Genomic DNA, 20,522 nt, shown 5'->3' on the forward strand with positions numbered 1-20,522 from the left:
GAAACGTCCAGCAAAATCCGCCGAAAAGGAGCAAAGGAGCCCCGAGACGCTAAATGGTTATCTCAGAAACGTGGCTCGTATAGGAGAGATCGTTATAACAACATGCGAGAACTCAGCTGCCAAGCGCCAAATGTGGAATCTGAGTACTTTGGCTCCCGTGCTCAAGTCTGAGTCTTTTAATGCTACTTCTGGCCAGCATAGATGGTTTTAGAAGGATTTCAAAGCTCTGTGTGTGTGTGTATATATATATATAGGCATATTTGTGTGTGTGTACACAAACTTGTGTAATATTCTGTAGGTACATACTTAGTTGTGACTATTTTCCCTTTTCTAACCTTTAGCCGAGGGAGCCAGACAGTTTGCACATGGGGGCTATAACTGCAGCCCTGATAGTGGAAAATCTGGGAGGAAAGAATTCGGCTTATTAAACTCCAGGGGGAAAAACGCTGGGATATACATTCAGCTCTAAAAGCCCGTCGACTCGTGGGGTCGCTTTCTCTGTTCGCCGTCTCCCAGATCGGTGGGTGACTTTCGGTGCTTTTCTCAACGCTTTTTCATTAAGCTGGTGCTGCGATCGCTGCTTGCTCCAAGTGTGCGAATGGAAAAAACGGTGACGAAAGGCACCGTAACGAGCAGCGCAGCTTTGTGCAGCAGCAATGACTCGGGGGCCGCTTTGCCCCAGTGCAGGCAGGACGTGCAGCGCCCGGCACTGAGGTCTGAATGTCCCGAAATACCTGGTGCCTAGTGCCAGCGTGAAGCTTGGGGGGAAACTGGAGCTGCCCTGGCGTCTGTGCTCAGACTGAAGTGGCTGGACAGAGGTTTTGGTTAGAGAAGATGGAGTTATTTTAAGGGCAGCGGCAATCGCGTTGTTATCCTGAAGGGATGACTTGGCCTGGAGCTGCTCCTCTGCCCCAAGTCACATTTTTGGCCTGTGCAATGTTTTGGGGTAGTTCAGGTGCGAATTGTGCAAGTCCGATCTGGCTTGTAGATGGATTTTTTTGGGGCAAAATAAGTGTGTTCAAACATGCTGAACCTCTCCTCGAATGCGCATGGGACACGTCCCTCAAATCGGGGCGCTCCCCTGCCCGCGCACGGTTCGGCAGAGCCCCGCGACCCTCGCACAGCACGTGGGTCTTTGCATTGCCTATGACTTGAATTACTTTGAGTTTTGGGGGGAAAATGTTCTTGAAGGTCCACGATCGGGGGGGAGAAGGGAAGAAGCTCCCTCCCGCTGTCGCCCTCCTCTCCTGGCTGCTTCTCTTGCTCGCTCTCCATTGCTGCGGACTTGCTTCTCCGTGCTTTCCCCGCCAGCGCCGGGCTCCCCCCCTCCAGCTATGCAAAAACCTGAAGCTTGGGAAGACTTGGCTGCGGAAGGAAAACCCTGGAAATAAACATCCGTGAGCCTTCAGAAGCCATAAAAATAATAAATATCCCATTCCCGAGCTGGCTTGGGCAAGCGCTGCGCTGCCGCTGTGCTCCGGCGAGGTGGCAATCGCTCAGGGAGCATCGTCCCAGCCAGGCTGCGCCGGCTCAGGACTCGGGGCGGTGGATGGTCCCGAGCTGCCCCCTCTCTCCGGCCCCCGTGCAGCGTGCGGAGCCCCGGCGTGGGGTCCAGACCCGGACGAGGGCAGCCGCGACCCCTGCAGCTGCCCCCAATGCAGACACGACGTTTGCAGTCCGAGCGTAACCCAAGGAGAAAAGGAGGAGGGAGGAGAATCTGCTCGGAGGATTCGCAGCGATAATTGTGCTGATCTGGAAAAACGGTTGCAGGGTTTGCTGCCTCCCTCCTTCTGCGAGAGGCTTTCTTGGCCGCGGCGCTCCTGCGGTCTGGCCGCCTCCCGAGCGCGGGGGTTATTCGGGTGGAAGGGCGCAGAGCTGCGAGGCGTTCCTCCGGCGCGGGGGCACCGTCTGCTCCCGCCGCGCCCCTTCCCCATCCCATCGCGAGCCCTCGGGGCTCCCGTGCACCCGTTCACCGCTCCCGGCAGCAGGAGCAGCTACGGGGCATCCCTGCTCCCGGCAGGTTTCTGGGCGCTCGAAAGACTTGGGAGCGCGTGGCATGGATAAAATCCTTGTGTAACGTAAGCAGGAGGTAGCTGGAAACCCAGCGGCTTTGTCACGAGCGTCCCGGTTGTCCGGGGCTGCTCCGCAGGCTGGGCTGCCCCCGCTGTGGGGCACCACGGAGCACCCGGAAACTTCCCGTCCCTGGGCATCCTTTGGGGCGAATCGGTGTGATTCTGTCACAGACTGCAGAGCCAGCTTGCAGCCGCTGCAGGGTTAGGTCCTTTTATTTGTTTATTTTTTGGAAAATGTTGGGTCTAATCAGAAAAATAGACGTGGTCCCATGTCAGTCCTTGCAGAAGAGCCGCCTCTCGGCACGGCTCAGCCTTTGCTGCCGGCCAGGGAGCCTGTGCTCGGTGCTTTGCATCAGCCCCTCGGAGCAGATCCCGGCCATGCAGGGATGCTCCCGGATAGCTCACCCAGCCGGCGGGGCAGCAGCCGGGGCTCTCCCCGATGGATGCAGCCCCCCAGTCGGCGCAGCCGCACCGTCCCGGCATGTTGCCTCCTGGGCTCGCCGGTGCTCCGGCACCTCTGACACCCCTGTTCTCCAGCCTCCCGAGGGCCGAGCATTTCCTCTGCCCGAATCCCAAGGGTTTACCTGGGGTTTCCGAGCCGCCGGGGTGAAAGCAGCATTCCCTGACTTGCACCTGCTTGCTCCAATGCCAGTGTGCGTGTCCCCATGCTAAAGTGCACCAGGATTTCTATAAAGAAGCAGGAGACGGAGGGGCTCCGCAAGGCAGGGAGAGGCAGGAGCTGGAGCCGGGCCCGCAGGTGCCCACGAGCCAGGATCACCTCATTTCGGAGGCGCATCGTCCTCCGCCGTTGGGTCATCAGCACACGGGTGAACGTTGTCTTAGTGGTTTTTAAAGCATCCTCGTTACAACACAGCATTGGCATCTCGGCCATCCTCCTGCAGCTGGAGGTTAGAGGTGTCCTGAAACCACATCCTACCTCTGCCCCTGCCTTGCACCCACCCTGCAAAGCCTCCGCAGCCTCCTTGCCGTGGATCTGTAGGAAGAAAGGGCATCCTTCTCCTTCCCATCCCCTATAGCTCGGCTGCACGTGGGCCTTTGCAATCGCAGCCCTGTGCAGGGTTTGGAGCACAGTCCTGGGACTCGGACAGGGCAGCCGGACGGAGCACCACGCTCCGCAATATCCGAGTGGTGCACCAATGCTCAAATGCACGGAGTGGGAACACCCACAAATACGGATAGCTGGCAGTAATGGATAATTTCGGAAAGCAAGAGGCAGCTGGGGAGAGCTGGAATCGGGGATCAGGGTTTGCTCCGAAAACCCCGGGAGGAAGCCGGAGATCGTGCGAGCCCCGAGGTCCCCGCAGCGAAGCGGCCGCCTGACGCCTGCCGAAAGGCAGCGCCGGGCTCCGAACGCCGCGGTGGAAACCCGCTGTGCGGCCTCGCCTGTAAACACCTCTTCATTACAGTATCCCTAAGTACAAGGGAAAAAATTACACCAGGAAAAACAGGAGAGTATCATTATTGCTGACCACAATATTCTGCGAGTTCCTGAGACATGTTTTGCAACGCGCCCGTCATATGCTATTTTAAGGAGAACTCCGGCAATTTTGCTTACTGCGACAGCCGTTTAATCGCCGCGGCAGAACACGCGGCTTGCTGCGAAAGGGGTGCTGCGCGCGCCGGGACGAGGCAGGGGCTCGAGCGCTCCTCAGCGCCGTGCCCAGGGATCACGCCGGCTTCCAGGCTGAGCCGCCAAGCCTTGCCCACGGGGCTGGTGCTGTTTTTTGGGGAGGCCGGTTGGCGCGGCGCCCGCTCGGCACGCTCTGCCCTTTAGTCTCAGCTTGCAAGCCCGGCGGCCGCGGGAGCGGTGTCGCGCGCGGCCCCGGCTGATGTGCTGCGAGCGTCCCGTGTCCTCGCGGGCAGTCGCCCTTCGCGGCGCTTGCTGCTCCCTCTTACGTCTATGCTGCTTAAAAGGGCCCTGGGTGGAGACGGCTCGCGCGGGAACGGGCTGTGTAATTAGGCGCCTCCCGTCCCTTGGAACAGCCGGCTGAATTACAGCCCTGCTTATGCTTCGCTTTGCAACGAGAAGGTTTGTTAGAAAACAGGCAAAACGCTGATCGGCCCTTAAAAAAAAGCCCCCGGCACCTGGGGCTGAGGTGGAGGGGGATCAGGCTTCGGCTTGTCCCCTCCCGGCTGGCAGAGCCGGGGACGCCGTCCCTAGCCGAGGGACGCCAGAAACCCATTGCAGACGGCGTGAATATCTTCCCCCGCCACTGCTAATTCCAGGGCCGTTATTCCCAACGCGCCTGCGGCACGTGGAGCCGGGCAGAGTTTTCGTGGCTCGGGGCCGTCCTGGCTTGGCGACCCTGGGGACTCGCGCTGCGGAGCCCCGTTCCCGCGGGGCTGCATCTGCCTCTCCGCAGGGCTGAGCGCGAGCGTTTCCCCAGCCTTGCGTCGCAGGCTCCCAACGAGAAAGCGCCGGGGCTTATTTTCCAATACTGTATTATTCCAAAAGTTTGACTGTGATTTGCTCCTATTTCTGTATCTATTTATTAACGCGCACGTGCATGCGCTCGCCCTCCCGCCGCAGGGAGCTGGTGCCGGTCTGCGCTCCGCCAGCGAGCACGGCACGCGGCCTCACATCGCTCCATGTGCGTCCCGCCGTGCCGGCAGCCGGATGCAATTCCTGTAACGTGGAGCAGGCGACGGCTCGGTCGCCCCGCTCGTCTCAGCAAGGCGCAGGCGCTATCCCGCAGGGGAGCTCTCGCCCCCGTTAAATGCTTTTTGCAAAATTGGGCACGGGCTCCGGGCTCCCCGGTGTTACACGGCTCCTTGGAGAGCACCAAAACCGGCAGATTTTCCATGTGCACCAGCCACCGCCGACCTGCGGCGCAGCCCCTGCGGGCCGGTCTGCATGGGCAGACGGCAGGGAGTCACCTCCAGGGCTTCCTTAACGGAGCAGATCCGTTGTTGGGTCCTGCATCCTCCTCTTTGCTCCATCCTCCGCTGTTTCTGCTTCTCTCCCTGGACTCCCTCTAGGTATTTCTTTTCCACCATTGCCAACATAGGAAAAAAAAAAATTTTTTTCAAAGTCCATTCCTCTGTCATATTCTGTCCAAAGAGCCACAAACCCACTTAAAGTTTTCCACAGCTGAACTCTCCCTTTCCTGAACCTCCTCCATCACTTCTTTGTCCAGTCCCATCTTGAATAAATTAGCTACAAGTGAATTTGTCTTGCAGGAGATTAAGTGTTCCGTTGATTGAAAAACCCTGTGAAAAGCGTCGCTGCTGCTCCGTCCCTCCCCGATCCTCGCGTGCCAGACTCACCAGCTAGACATACCTTCCTTTCCCGATTTCTTTCCATTTAATCAAAGCATCTTGGGAATCCAAACGCGCCCTGCGATGCACGAAGGGCGCCTGTTACTCCGGGGGTTGCGCCGTGAGAGATCGGGTGTCATCTGGGTGCAAAATGCAGGAAAAAGCCGTCGCTGGCCGGCGTCGATGTCCGGGCTGTTCTCACGTGTTCTCGGTTCGGGTTTTGCTCCCTGGGTTGGAGCCAGGAAACGGGAGCGATGGGAGGTACCAGCGGGTGCAAGGCGCTGCCTGGGCTCGGGTGTCTTTTGCTGGGTGGAAATGGCCTATAATCGACACCATAAAATGTCCGGTTTTGTGCAGTCGAGCCTCAGAATCTCTTGTTCTAACCTCTGAGATAAGGGCCGAGTGGTCACGAGAAACGGATCCCCGAATCCTCCGTGTTTGGAAGATGAAATTAGGCCGGGCCGCTGCCTCAGGCGAGCTTGCAGGGGGAACGGGGAGCGCGGAGGGGCAAGGCTGCGGGCTGACAACGCTCAGCACGGGCTCACGGGTGCTACAGGTAGGAGGAAAGCCTAAATTAAAAGCCCATAATACATAAGGGACGTTTGGCAGAAATTAAAAATTAGGAAATAAAGAATATTTGTGAAAGAAGGAAAACCATCAGGGTAATACCCAAGATTGTCAGAGCAGGACAGTGAAGTTTTTAGAGTACGTTAGGAGCAACGGCCTCGTTTCAGAAGGTGATGGGGCAAAACTGCTGGCACCAACGGGGGAAAAAGGCAGGACTGTGAGCCAATACTCACCTTTTCTTCGAAAAACCTTTCAACACAGGTGTAACCCAGAAGTTCAGGCGATGGAAGGAACCCTGCAGGTTAAAGTGCCTCCGTAAAATTTGGCTTGGTGGCACAGCAGGTTGTTTTAAGGGAGGACTACGTGGTATCAGCGATATGTACAGCAAATTATTAGCATCCGCTAAGGCCAGGGGCGAGCTGTCCCGCGGGACCGGCTTGGCCGCAGCCTTCCCGGTGCTCCGGCTCTCAGCGCCTTCGGCACGGGCGATGACTTCCCGGACGTGCTCCAGCCAAACATGGTTCACTGGGTTCAATGCGGACACAACCGGCAGAAATTAATGTTTATGACACACACAAGTTGGTCAGATAATGTTTTAGCACAGTGTGGGGGGAAAAACAAACAAAACAGTGATTCAGTCAGTACCCAGCAGCTGTTACCTCCAGTCGCTCTAAACACTGGAATAAGAGAGCATTTTAGAGGTGCTGTTGCCCTAAAATGCCAGCAGCAGTGCGCTGTGCGCTCTGTTAATGCTCACGTGAAATGAAACCATTTAAAACAACGTGAAAAAGCTGCAAATTCCAGAATCGAATCCGACGCGTTATTTAGCTGCCTGATAGGAAACTCCCTGCAGTTGCCCGCACCGACGCTCCAGACCACAGCTTGTGTGGGACACCATAACCTGGGACAGAGCCTGGTCTCAAATCTCCGGATGACTTGCAAAGCAGAAATTCAGCTTCCGTTTCCCTTACCTCAGGCGCAGCACAGATATTCCTAGAGCATTTCCACTAACATCTTGGTTTCGAGTTTTTTCCAGGATAAAAGCTAAAAACATGTTCTCAGACATATTGCTCCATTGCTCCGAGCAGTCTGTGCTTTTCCCGTTTAATCCTTGTTTTGCTTTTGTTTTCCCCAGAAGGAGTGCGCGAAAAGGAAGGGGCTTGTTTGGTTCTTATTTTCTTTTAAAGCTTAATTTATCAGCCAAACTGCGGCTGCCTCGTCAGCCTTTGCAGAGAGCTCTGCTTGCTCCGGCTCGGGCCCCGTCCGGGGGCAGCAGCCGTCCTGGGAGCGCGCAGGGCATGATCCGGGGTGATGCAAAACCGGTGGTGGGTGCTGCAGCCGGCGGCCTCTCGCAAGCATTTGTCATGGTGATTCAGGAAGGGCCCTTTCTTTAGAAGAGAAATGTTTAAACCACAGTTTACAAACCACAGAAATAGAAGAGGCTTGTGACCAGCCTGCGGATTAGCGAGCAGGCCGGTGTCTCCGAGCAGCCCTTGAACTCTGGTAAACATCTGCTCGCTTCCTGTAACTGGTACCGTCACCTTTCCGACAGCTGGAAAAGCCTTTTTCCCTGGCTGCCAAGTTTCCATGAGGATTCGACAACTTCAGATAATTAATCATTTAAATTTAACCCAAAAGGGAGAACAATGCCATTGTCTTGGGAGACAAAAATTCTGCTTTCATTAGCTCCGCAAGCCCTTTGCATTTGTGGCAGCGTCCGTAAATGTCTGGGCTTGCTTTGGGCTCTGACGTCGGGCTGGGGAATTGGTGGAATGTGTTGTTTTGCAGTCTCAGATTTTAAAGAGATGCTCTGAGCTATTAAACACTCCTGCTGGGGGTTAGCGAGCGTCGGTTGCTGAGTGGGGCGGCCTAGCTGGGGCTCTGCTGCTGGAGGAAGAGGAAGAGGAGCCCGCGCGGCGCCGCCGTGCATGGGGTGACTCCGATAGCCCAGGTGACGTTCAGGTCTCCGGGTGAGAAAATCGTTCGAGCCGTCAAGGCGTTGCTGCTCTGGGCAGTTAAAGCCTGGTTCTTCTTGGGGGGTGAAGAATAAAAAACGAGAATACGTGCTCTTGTTCATGGGGAATTTCTGAGGAGCGCAATGAAAACTGGATGTGAAGTAGGACCGAGGGACCGTTTTTTTCCATAGGTCGGGTCGTCTCTCTTTCTCACCTTCTGAGGTGTCTCAACCTTTATTTCTTTTCATCTTCAAGGTCTTTCCCTCCCCCCACCCCATCTCTCAATACATTTCGCATCTACTCTGTGCCCCGCTCTGAGCACAAGCAAGGGGGTGTCGATAGTGGGGCAGAGAGGAGACATGCGTGAGCTCCCCGCGCTGGCGGGACAGCGGGTATCCAGATTGCCCCAAACTTCTGAATGCTATTGAGGACAGTTTCAGACAGTTGTTATTTTATCCTAATTAATCTCCTCTTTAGCGCTGAATTTGTGAGAGGGGAAGTATTTCCATTAAAATCCTTAAGTGCTGCTTAGATTTTGGAGGTTTTGAATTGGTGAGCAATCCCGTCTTGTAGTGATGCAACCAAAGAATTAGTGTTTAATGTCTTTGTAGAATCAGTGTTACAAAAATGACCGTTTCTGTCTAACCAGGAACATCTGTGCTGAGGACAGTTGCTTTTCCAGCCGTTTTATGGGGTGATGCAGAACAAAAGAGGTTCTGTTTACTTGGAGATCTGGACATGGAGGGTTGTTTCAGCTTGCCTCCACCAGAAGGATTTTAAAAGCAAAACGCAGTAGAGCAGATATATTTTGGGCTAACATATTGGGAGCAGAAGATGCCAGTAATCCGTGGTTCGGGATATTTTTGAACTAGCCTGGAAGGAATGGCCGAATTCCTCAGGTTCCGCTCTCCTCCCTCTTTGGTCTGCTGGTTTGTGCTATTCTTGTCAAGTCCACAAGAAAAAGCGAGAAAAATACTTGCAGTGTCCCAGACACACACAGAGAGTGGCCTAGCCAATTGCCTGCACCCTGAGTAGAAGTATGTGTATTTATCAGCTGATGAGCCTCTTATTTTAAAGCACAGATAGATGCCAAACATCCCCGCCCTCCGCTGAGGTTGTTATCCTAGTGTACCTCTCCGGGCTCCTCATCCTCCAAGCAAAACTCTAGGAAATCCTTTCTTTGAGCTTTCTCAGGGAGAAAACTCCCCGCAGGTCTTAGTCTGCGTGACGGTCACCGCTATAACAGCTCCTTGCTTTTGCTCCCAATGTTGCTAGGCAGGAAGTTTCTCCTTTCTAGCGGGGTTCATCACCATCTGCATCCTCAAGCCCATCCTGACGTTCAAAGGTTCGTACCTTCAACAGCAGCAAGAGGTGATATCTCTCTTCCCCCGCCAGAAATGGGGGCTGCTGTGGCCCCATAAGGTGACCTTGGAAGGATGCTGATGGCTTCAGCTCCCGTCCTGGACACCAGGGCTGGGTGGTGGAGCTGCATCCTCAACCCTGATGGGGTGGTGGCCTGGGCTGGAGGTGGCTGGGGGACCTCAGCCCCTCCGTGTGCTGCTGGATGCTTTCGCCAGCATTCGCGTGACTGCTCCGCCTGCGGGGTGTAACTTCCAGCCAGGAATGAGTCACTTTATCAAACATTATCATTGCCTGCAGTTGTGGGAAGGGTGAGCCAAGCTGGCTGTCGGCTGCTCCCATTGAGCGCGGTGTCAGGGACGACCGCGTCTTCCTTCCAGCGAGTCACAGGCGGAGGAAGCTCCCTCCAACACGTCGTAAGCAACGTGGGAAGCGCTCGGGCCACGAGTAATTCTGGCCGCCGTCGTCGCCCCCCGGCGTGAGCTGCGGGCTGCTCCCGGGGCTCCGGGCGAGAGCGTGGGGGCAGCACGGCGCGTGGGGCCGGCGAGCTGCACTTTGTGGCCACAAGAAAGACGCGTCTGGCAGGAAACACCAAAACATCTGTTTCTGCCACCGGCGTTTTTTCTCTCCGCGAGGCTCCGGCAGCGGCTTACGGCCACCGACGGGCTCGGCCGTTCCCCCGGAGCGATGGGGCTGCCTGCAGCCGCGGGGAGATGGCATCCTCGTGCATGGAGGTGTGCACAGATAAACGTGCCTATGGGTGCAAGCCTGCTTTCAGAGAAGGAAGGGATACGTTATTGAGCTCTTCTGTGCCGTTTGGGGATGCGGTATGTCCCCCAGGAAACCTTTATTCGCATAGCTGCTTCTGTCCAAGCGCCTTGTTCAAGCTCAGAGATATTCCCCTCAAAGAGGAATTCCTCCCGTTTCCTTTCCTTCTGACTCTTCCGATGCTGAATACATTGGGGTTTTGTGGCTCACAAGAAGCCATAACTGAAAGCATTTTGACCGCTTCTTCGCGGGGAGGGGGTTTCGGGTTTTTTTTCCATGAAAAGCGGCCCTCACGAGCGGCCTCTGGGTACTGACAGAAACCTCTTCTCTGCAGGCTGGTGGTGGGAGCCCCCTACGAAACCAACGGGCAGCAGAAGACGGGCGACGTCTACAAGTGCCCGGTGAACGGCGACACGCACAGCAACTGCACCAAACTCAACCTAGGTACCCGGCAGCCGCCCCGCGCTGGGCTCGGGGCCGCGGGGCCGCGGGAGGCAAGGGCGCCGTTTCGGCACAGCTGGGTGCGCGTGCTTTTTTTTGCTCTTTCAAGACCCCTGCCGCGTTGCCGCAGGTTCTCTCCGAGAGCACGAGGGCAGGAGGTTTGGGGAGGATTTTTAGATGAGAAACGAGCTCAGGCGTTCGCGTAACTCCTGGTGCTGGGCTTCGAGAAACATTAGGATAAAGCCGAGCAACTCAGGATAAAATAAAAATGAATGATTATTTATTATTATTTATTTATGTTAGCTTAAATTGTTTTGTTTATTAATTGATCAGGATAAAATTATCAGCGGATAAAATTCTTCCCTTGCCGGGTTAGCTCGCGCTTGCCCTCTTTCTCTTGATTGCGCCTGCCTTTGATGCAGCCTGAGCGAGAACTGGGATAACCGGGCTGAGAAATAGCAAATAGCCTATTGCATACTCCCCTGTGCGTGTGCCGCTGCTGGGGGATGCTCGGATGACGTGCCCCCCAGGGGAAATTTCCCGGGAGCGGGCAGGTTCGCTGCCGGTATCGAGCCCGCCGCTGTGTCTTTGGTATCCGGAGAAACTTCCGTGCAGCCCCACCGCCGCCTCGTGGTGCCGCCTCGGCACAAGGAGCAGATGCCAGGGAGGCAGAGTCCCGCGGCCGGATCCCCTCCAGCCCCGGGAAGGACAGCGCTTCTCATGGAGAGGGAGGAAAGCCCGGTTCTTCTATACCGCCAAGGTCTGCGGGTGTCTTTGGTCTGCAGAGGCGTAAGCGCAGGAGGAGCTCGTCTGAGCCGTACCGACGTCTCGAGCGCGGCCGCCACCAGACCCCGAGCTACCTGCATAACGTCGCGACGCGAAAGCCCAAAAGTGCCGTTCGGCCGCTAGAGCAGCGTCAGGAGATCCGCGGATTCGTGCGGACGCAGGGAAAAACACGTGGAGTCGGCCACCAGCTCCCAGCCGTAATAACCCACTGCGGCAGCACCCGCGTTGCTGGGTGACTGTAAAATACAGCCGCGAGTGCCAGAGGTCAGAGCTGTTTAGCGAGAGCTTGGCCGGCATCGTGCTATTCCTCCAGCTCGAGTCCCAGGCCTCTTTCTCAGGGTCTTCCTCTCTCAGGCGAAGCAAGCCCTGGCCGCTGATGCAAGGATACGGGGATATCGCAACCTGACCTTGCCCAAGTCAGCGCAGTGCAAGGCGCTGGGGCGCCGAGGGCGAACGATCCCCCTTCGCTGCCGCCAGCGAGCCCGAGACCAGAGACCCGCGCCGTCGATGGGCATGTCCCCACGGCAGCAGGGAGTGCAGGAACCGGGAACTTTCTCATGATCTTGAGGAACATCGTCTGGGTTCGGGGGAAAAGTCTGGGATTTTTTATACTGGAGCAGCTGTGCAGCTGTCGTTTCATTCTTCTTTGTTATTAATCTGAAGTATTCTCGGTTTCGAAGCTGATAAGGCTGGAAGAACTTTGGCTCGTTCAAAATATTCCTGACTGAAAGTGGAAAAAAAAAAAAAGGGAACCAAATCTATTTTTGTTCGAAAACATTCAGTTTTCATTTTTCTCTTATTTCTAATGACAACATCAAAATTCTTCAAGGAAACAAATCTCTTTTGTTTTTAAATTTGAATTTTACTAAAAAGCAATTTCTTTTTCCATTAGAAACAAATTTTTTAATGAGAAGATCTATTCCATGTGCACATGCTATTTTTTATTTTTAATTAACTTGTCTAGTTAGTGCAATCCATTGGCACCATTTGAATAAAGCCACGTGCAGAGCTGCCCTCCGGGGATGTCAGGCTACAGGCGAACGTGCAGTGGAGATGACCATAGTGGAGCGAAGAGGGGGCCGACACAGGGCCATGTGGTCCTGCAGGTCTGCCGCTTCCTTTTCCGTGCAAAGCAGGCTGGAGATGCCAGCACGAGCCAGCTACGGCTGGGAGCATCCCGGTCCCTATTGCAGAGCTGTGACGCCGATGCGTACACCTGGGTACCCACAGCACTTACGTGTGTCTTCAGCACAGATTGATTATCCGTGGCTGTAGCCACGATCCTGCTAGATTTATAACATGCTCTAAAGCCCCCTTTTCTCCGGATTTGCTGCGGCGTGTATGCAAACAGTGTGAAGCTCGAGGCAAGGCAGGGTGCATGTGGCTGAGACGCAGCGATGGAGGGAGATGCTGGTGGCCAGCCGTCCTCACCTTCCCGCAGCTCCTGAGCCGGGGCGGCTTGGCCCTCCTGCCCTGTGGATCTGCACCGCGTAGGAATGGGCCAGACCCACCAAGCGGGGCTGCAAGAGGTCCTGGGGGGGGGGTGAGTTTTGAGCAGATATCCTGCCAATTAAATGGGAAGAAGCTTTTGTGTTAGAAATGACCTTGAGCTGCTCGGCGGGAGGCACAAGTGAGACACACGAAGGAGCTTTCCCCAAGCCGGAGACTTTTAGAAGAGGGCTTGTCCAGGGCCACCTTACCCAGCGTAGGATGCTGAGTTTGGACCGACCTCCCTCGTGCTCCGGGCTGCGGGTCCAGGTTTGCATTTGGGGGCTGAGCCTCCTCTCGATTTAAACCTCAGCAAGGAACTTCCAAAGGCCACAAAAACCAACAAATAAAACCCCCCAGTTTTACCATAAGATGACCAACTTCTTCCTCTGCGGTTTCCTTCTCGGGCGGAAGGCAAAGGCTCCGGGCGAGCCCTCGGCGAGCGCAGGCAGCCCCGGATCCGGGCAGAGCCGGCCGGTGCCCCGCGAGCCGGCACGCGCTGCCGTGTGCGAGCCCAGCAGCTGCCCGGCCACCGCGCGCTGAGCTAGTTTTGACGGCCTGATGAAACCCTGCTGGAGGAATGAATGAATCAGACAGTGTTTTTGTTAAAGCTAAGAGATATTAATGTTAACCCAAATAAAGGGTTGCCCTGTGGGCCATTCCCAGCTTTGGGATTGCGACAAGAGGAATGGAAGAAATGCACAAATATAAATCAGACGCTAAGTGCGTGTTGGACCAACAATAAAAGATGAGATGCTAGGGCCGCTTGCAGTGTTGTTTCCAAAGATTTACTGTGTAAGAAATGCAGTTTCTGACTTGCTCTTTCATTCCCTGGAAGACATGTTTCTCTTTGTTGGTTGTGGGATTTAGGGAAAAAAAGTCTTATCTCAACAACTGCTTCAAACAGAGCATGAACACAAGTGCCGCAATGTAAACAGGGCAGAGCTGTCTCTCGGGCTTTCAGCTGGAGATACAGGGGAGCAAAACGGAAACGAGGATTTTCACACTCGCGCGAGTCCCGCGGCCGGCACATCGCCCGTGCCCGCCCCGCGCACGGCCCGGCACCGCTAACTGCCCTGTTCTCTCTGAAGGAAGAGTGACGCTTTCCAACGTCTCCGAGCGGAAGGACAACATGCGTCTTGGTCTGAGCCTGGCCACCAACCCCAAGGACAACAGCTTCCTGGTAAGAAACGGGATGTTTGCAATAGCTCTACCTCCCTATGCAAGGAGTTGAGGCTTTTCTGTAATATACATAAGTGTATAAAGTTATACAAATATGCAGGCATAAATATATGCATATATTTAAATAGACATATGCACACGCATGCACATGTCTTTCAGCAGCTTTGTATCAGCTATTTGCTGTTTTAGGATCTAGCTCCGGGGGGGTGGTCTCATGCCAGACTGCCAGCCCACCGCATCGACAACGTCAAAGCACGCTTCCCCGCCGAGCGATGCTCCCGACCTGGGTGTCGCCAGCCTCGGTGGCCGCCCTTGCTGCTGCCTGGCTGCTGCTGCGGCACACGAGCAGCCTGCCCCCGAGCCGGGCGCCCGCGCGCTCCCTGCGGCACCGACGGGTCGCGCTCCCTCTTCTCCGGGGGGGAAGAGGTGCCGACGGAAAGGAGAGCCTGGAGCCAGCGGGTTTCTCCGCCAGCTCCTACTCAGGCCAGCAGGTCCCAAGCGGACGGGAAGCGCCGAGTCCTGTTTGCTGCTCTTTAGCACCTCCAGAGCAATGGCTTAAGAAGTGGCAGTTTAAAGCCGTCACTGACGCTTTATTTTTCCCTCATTTTTATAGGCCTGCAGTCCTCTCTGGTCCCACGAGTGTGGGAGCTCTTACTACACCACAGGAATGTGCTCCAGGGTGAACTCCAACTTCAGATTCTCCAAAACCGTGGCTCCTGCTCTCCAGAGTATGAGAAACAATCTGTTTTGCAGCCTCTAACGCAAACCCGGCTTTTGAAGCTAAAGAGAATTTTTGTTCTTTAGTCGCTCCAGCACCACTGAGAAAACAAAGCGATGTCAGTATTTAAAAGGAGGCAAGATAGTAGAGGAAATTGTTGCAGGAAAGTGATTCAAAGGGGGTTACGTATGCGGACATCTGGTAAACATTTTCCTTTTGACTGACACTTGGGGAAGACAAAAAATACCTTATTCTTCCAAAAACAGAAATAAAAGTATCCAGAATATTTTATCAGCGCAGTTAGGAAGGCAAAATAGGGAAAGAATTCAAACCCCGGCCACACAATACAAAGAGCTCATTGACTGAAAGCTAAACATCTTGGCCCAAATTTGTAAACTTGGGTGCATAGAACTGGGACCTGGTTTTATTCCGAGGTTTTAAATGAGCCTCCTGGTTTTCCCGTAGGTGCTAAGAAATCGCAGAGGCTGGTGCCTCTGCGGGAGTCCCCAGGCGGGTGCGCGGGCGGCCGACCACGCTGGGCTCTCCCAGCTCAGCCGCGGCAGAGCCCCACCACCCACCAGCCCCATCGCCCTCTTATCAAGGGAGGTTGCAGGACACGGAGGAGAAACCTTCCGCTGGGTGATCGGTTTCTACGGATTTTGACAGTGTCGCTTCCCTCCTTAAGACCAGACGATGCTTTTAGCCCTCGCTGGGACGGTTGTGGGTGCTTTAGAAGGAGGAAGGTTAACGCGCGTTGTGCCACGCGGCACGCGCCATACGGCAGGTTAGCGCTTCTCTCCGGGTCGGGGGCTCCAGGGAGAGTTCAAAGTCCCCTTTGAACCCGCTCGTCTTCCCTAGCCGGCGATCACGTTGATTAACCGCCCCAGTGTGCAACTGCAGCGAACGGATGAGCCAGCCCCAAAATGGCTGTGGTAAATGAGCTCGGTAATCAAATAATGTCTTTGGAAAACTCAACGTTTTCTGGGTTTCTGCAACTTTTCTAAACACTGTTAGGAAAATAAAAGCAAGACAGAGAGATGACTGAACAACTTTCTCCTTCGAAAGCCAGTTGGCTTCCTAAATCCTCCGTGGCTCTTACTTTTGAACTGGGTCCTGGGGTTCTCACTGGGGTTTTTGGCTTAGACGTTGCTGAGGTTTTAATGGGAACTTGTCTGAGGAAATACCAGGCTCGCATTACGCAGCGAGCGCAGACGGGGTGGTGAGCCTTGTATCAACACAGAGGAGAAACAAGCCTCTACCCCCGCAAGCGAGCTCCTTGGCACGCGCCGTGCTTGCAGGGCTGCTGCTGCTGCTCCCGGCGGAGGTTGCGCTGGAGTCGGGCGCCCGCTCGCGTGCCCCCGAGCCGGAGCAGCGAGGCTTCCCGCAGCAATCGGAGGACTTACGCGCAAGCAAAGCGCTGCTCCGCAGCAGGAAGGGAGGACTCTATTAGACCAGATGGAGATCCGCATCTGAATCAGAGAAGATATCGCTGGGTGTTATTCTTAGAAAATTTTTCCACCCTTTTCTTGGCAGAGACGATGCGTGTGGGTTCTCTCTGTCTTGTGGAAGTGAATACGACCTGAAGGTCTTCGTGAATGATTGAAATAAGGTTTTTCAAACAAATCATAAGAGCAAGTACCTGACTGCAAGGAATAAAGCCATAAATTTCCTCGTTACAAGTGTTGCCAAGGTCTTTCAGTAACACACTGTGTATTTTTCACAGGATGCCAGACGTACATGGACATAATCATAGTTCTGGATGGATCAAACAGCATATATCCTTGGGTTGAAGTTCAGCACTTCCTGATAAACATCTTGAAAAAATTTTATATTGGCCCCGGCCAGATTCAAGTAAGCCCGTGCACAACTTGTGTATTTCTGTGTACTTCTGTATGCTTTTTCCCATGTCATGCAGATTCCCCTAGCCTTTTTCAAAGTCCTCTTTCCGCCAATTTGTTGTAGTTTGGCACCGTGCTTTTTCAAAACAAACTTTCAACGTATGTATTTTAAAGCCAAGCCCATGGAAATAACGCTTACATTAATGTCCTTAAATGAGCTGTGGAGAGAGGAGCAACCCACACCCTGGCTGGGCCAGGGGAGGATGAAATCATGTGGAAATAGAGGAGTAATGCCCCGTACAGGCGCAGCTCGTTGTAGCCGTGAAGAGCTCCCCGACCTCTTCGCGTCGGCAGTCGTGGGGTTATCTGTTTGTAACACCCCTTTAATCCCTAGGTTGGAGTCGTCCAGTATGGAGAAGACGTCGTCCATGAGTTTCACTTAAATGACTACAGGTCTGTAAAGGATGTGGTAGCGGCTGCCAGTCACATAGAGCAAAGAGGCGGCACCGAAACCCGGACAGCCTACGGGATAGAGTTTGCTCGGTAAAATCTCTCACCTTCACGTTCCTTCCGATAACCAGTTTGAAATCGTCATCTGTTTTGGCTTCCCCCTCTCTCCCCCCACCTTTCTGAGATCTCAGCCCTCTCCGATGCAGCCTCACGTCTGCCCCAGCCTAGAGGCTCAGCTCTTCTTCGCACCCACGTTAGATGACTGGGAGCTTAATAAAGCCCTGAACCACAGCTCCATCTCCCTATTTATCTGGGATAAGTGCCCATTTCATGCAAATTTTTACCGCACCCCCAGGCCAGGACCTGACTGCTCTTCTTGGTGCAGATTCGGGGCAATGTGCAGAATTAGAGGAGTCCCTCCTGAAAGAAGCCATGTGCCCCGGAGGAGAGGTCCCCCCGTGGAGGTCCACCAGGCTCCACGAGAGCCCTGCGTCCCCCGGCATCTCCCCGGCGGGCGGGCGGCGCGGGGGACCGCGGGGGGCCGCGGGGGGCCGCGGGCACGGGCCGTGAGGGACCGCAGCCCGCCCGGCGGCTCTGAGCAGCCCGGGGCATCTCTTCACTTGCAGCTCGGAAGCGTTTCAGAAAGGTGGCCGGAAAGGGGCAAAGAGAGTAATGATTGTAATCACAGATGGAGAGTCGCACGACAGCCCAGACCTGGAGAAGGTGATCGAGGACAGCGAGAAGGACAACGTCACCCGCTATGCGGTGGCTGTAAGTAGAGGGGGGGGCCTGTCGTGAGCCACCGGCCGCCAAAGCGGGCGCCTCGGCGGCGAGCACCGCGGTTGAGCCCCGCGTCTGCCTTTTAGTCCCTGAGCTCTAGACGGAGTGGCTCCAGGCTCCTTGGGAGCAACTTTTTATGGGAATTGCAAGCCATGATTTTGGGGTCTTTCCCTAAGTATGTCTATGACCTCGTGCCTCAGTTTCCCCATCTGTAAATTGGGCCCTCGCTGGCAGTGCCACCAGGATATAGTTCATATGCGCAAGTCAGATGTGATCCCTGAAGGAAAGATACCCCACCACGGGCAAGGCCGGGGCTGCCGGGGCGAATTATGGCAACTTCTTGCTCCCTGATTTGCTCCTGTAATTGGATGTCAGGCGGGGACGGGTAGCGCAGGCTTTACGGCTCCTTGCGAGCGGACACCTCCCGTTCGGGCGGTTTGGAACAGCTCGATCCATTGTGCGAAAACGCCCGAGACTCGCGTTTTTATTTCAAACCTAGGTACTGGGTTATTACAACAGAAGGGGAATCAACCCGGAAGCCTTTCTGAACGAAATAAAATTTATAGCGAGCGACCCGGACGACAAGCATTTCTTCAACGTCACAGACGAAGCGGCGCTCAAAGACATCGTGGACGCGCTGGGAGAAAGGATATTTAGCTTGGAAGGTGAGCGAGTCGGTTTCTAACCGCTCCGCGTTCCTCCGGGCCGGGCTGCGGGGAACCGCTGCCGATGTGCCGCCTCTGGCCTTTAACGCGCCTGCCGAGTTGGAACGGACCCGGCTGGGTGTTTCTCTAGCATCGGTCTCTCCCTTAGTTCCAGAGCATAAAGTCGTGCTTTGAGCATCTTCCTTTTCCTAATTCCGTACTGAGGAAGATCCTTCTCCTGAGCTCTTTGCACCCCGCGTCCCCTCTCCGCCAAAGGTCGCCTAAAAGTTCTTTTTTTGGAGAGCTTGTTTGCGACGGCTCTGTAATTTATGGCAGGCATTTGAAATCTGGCACGCGAGCAGCCTGGGAGGCAGCCGCTCTCTTTCGCTTACCCGTCAAGCTCCATTCAAAGCCAGCCAAGTTATAAGCAGTCAAAATTCGCCGTATGCCGGCTGCCAGGGATACCCGGGGGTGTCAGACGTTATGGGATTACGAGAATAATGTGGGATTTTTTTTTAGCTTATTGGCTGAAAGAAAAGATGGGGAAACGTTGTTTTATATCAGTCTAAGCAAAAGTGCTCTGTCCACCTGCAGAAACGAACCTCGGCCACCCCGGGCTCTGGCTTCTGCCGAATAAAGCACTTCTTTCTTTGTGACGAGCTTGTTTCTTCAAACTAAATTTGTCTAAACTTCGTAGGAAAATTGCGTACTGAAACAAACAATTGAAACAAAAGATGGAGGGTTTTCACTTAAAATGACACATCTTAGGGCTTTGGCTTGCGGGATTTGGTTCAGACCAGTTTTGCCAGTTAGCTTGGTCCAAGCAGCTCAATATTTTTCTGTGGCAGAAAGTGCCGCCTGAGAAACTTCACCCACTTGTAAAATGGGGCAAAATCCTCCAAATCCCCATTTCTGTGTGATTCTGCAGGTAGCAGGGAGGAAATGCAGCGCTCACAGTGTTTATCCAGCGGCTCGTTAGCAGTGCGAGCCGGTGTAATTGTGGTGATTTAGGGGGAAATGGGCACATTTGTGCCAGCTGAGGTCATTTGTGCTCCAGGCTGGGCAGAGATGGCTGTTCTTCTTGCCCAAATCCACCAAGCAGCCTGGCTTCTCCAAGAAACCTTTCCAGTAAGTACAAATTCCTTTTTATTTTAGGAACCAACAACAAGAATGAAATCTCCTTTGGACTGGAAATGTCCCAGACTGGGTTTTCATCACATATTGTGGAAGTAAGAGAGCAAGCGTGTCTGTTCGGTTCCTGCTCGTGTGTTTATTGTGGGTAGCTGACCTGCGGAAAATGGGTGGGTTGGGTTTTAGTGCATGAGGTCAGGCTGCAAACACAAGTCTGTGACAGTTTTAAGATGTGTTTAACTTGTGCTTCAGTGTTTAATCTGAGCCTTTTGTGCATCCCTAAGAAACAGCCTATTTTTCCCAAAGCAAATAGATCCTAAAGCTTAGAGGAGGCGTCCAGAAGTTTGCTCTGTATTTCCTCTCTCACTCTTTAAGGGAACCGGTAGTATTAAATAGCTTCCACGTTTGTTCCTAAAGCTGTACCGCGTAATGCTGAAGTGAACGCGAGTCTTGCCTGGAGGCTAAATTCATCCCTAGCACAAATTCAGCAAAACTTCAGCCCTTTCTCAGCCCACGCTGCGCTGCAGGGGACAGTCAGGGACCTTCGTTCTCTGGCTGCCGACAGGCGCCACGGGCCAGCAGGTCCGAGCTGAAAGTCAGCAGGGATTTCTGCTCAGGCTCTGGCTTTTTAAAAAAAAACAAAAAACAAAACAAAAAAACACTGCTTGAAATACCAAAACGCACGCAGAGCGGGGGGGGGGGGGGTGCGGAGCAGTTTAACCCCTCCAGCGTCCGCCACGGGCCGCGGGCTTGGCGCGGGGTGGGAGGACCGGCTGCAGGCGCTGCTGCAATCGGGGATTGTTTTTTTCCCCTATTCGTGAGGTTCCTCCCTGTTTCTGTAAATGGCAAGCGTGGTTTCTGGGAGGGACTGCTCTGCTGTTTCTCTCTTCCACGCTCTGTAGCGTCTAGCACGTACGTTGTCTAGGAATCGGGCTTTTAGGGAGATGTTCTTGCACAAGAACAGCCCGTCGGGTTCATCCCAGCCATCCGGTGTGAATCAGCTCTGCCCGTTTGGGCAGCGAAAAGGAGAATTGTCTCCATTCAGCAAGAAATACTTTAAATGG

The 20,522-nt window shown here is 54.4% G+C and overlaps 1 protein-coding gene across 2 annotated transcripts in view; it reads left to right on the forward strand.

The window, feature by feature from the left end:
- Positions 1–10,367: 10,367 nt before the first annotated feature.
- The window catches only part of ITGA11 (integrin subunit alpha 11), a 40,955-nt gene continuing 30,800 nt past the window's right edge, over positions 10,368–20,522 (forward strand). For both annotated transcript variants that reach the window (XM_067305439.1, XM_067305438.1), the window contains exons 1-8: positions 10,368–10,444; positions 13,807–13,898; positions 14,511–14,625; positions 16,339–16,466; positions 16,848–16,996; positions 17,530–17,674; positions 18,183–18,348; positions 19,483–19,556. In XM_067305439.1, the coding sequence (XP_067161540.1) occupies positions 13,848–13,898; positions 14,511–14,625; positions 16,339–16,466; positions 16,848–16,996; positions 17,530–17,674; positions 18,183–18,348; positions 19,483–19,556 (828 nt within the window). In that variant the 5' untranslated portion in view covers positions 10,368–10,444; positions 13,807–13,847. The remainder of the gene's footprint in view (positions 10,445–13,806; positions 13,899–14,510; positions 14,626–16,338; positions 16,467–16,847; positions 16,997–17,529; positions 17,675–18,182; positions 18,349–19,482; positions 19,557–20,522) is intronic.

The sequence above is a fragment of the Apteryx mantelli genome, chromosome 15 (genome assembly GCF_036417845.1).
Source record: "Apteryx mantelli isolate bAptMan1 chromosome 15, bAptMan1.hap1, whole genome shotgun sequence".
In the NCBI taxonomy this organism is placed as follows: Eukaryota; Metazoa; Chordata; class Aves; order Apterygiformes; family Apterygidae; genus Apteryx; species Apteryx mantelli.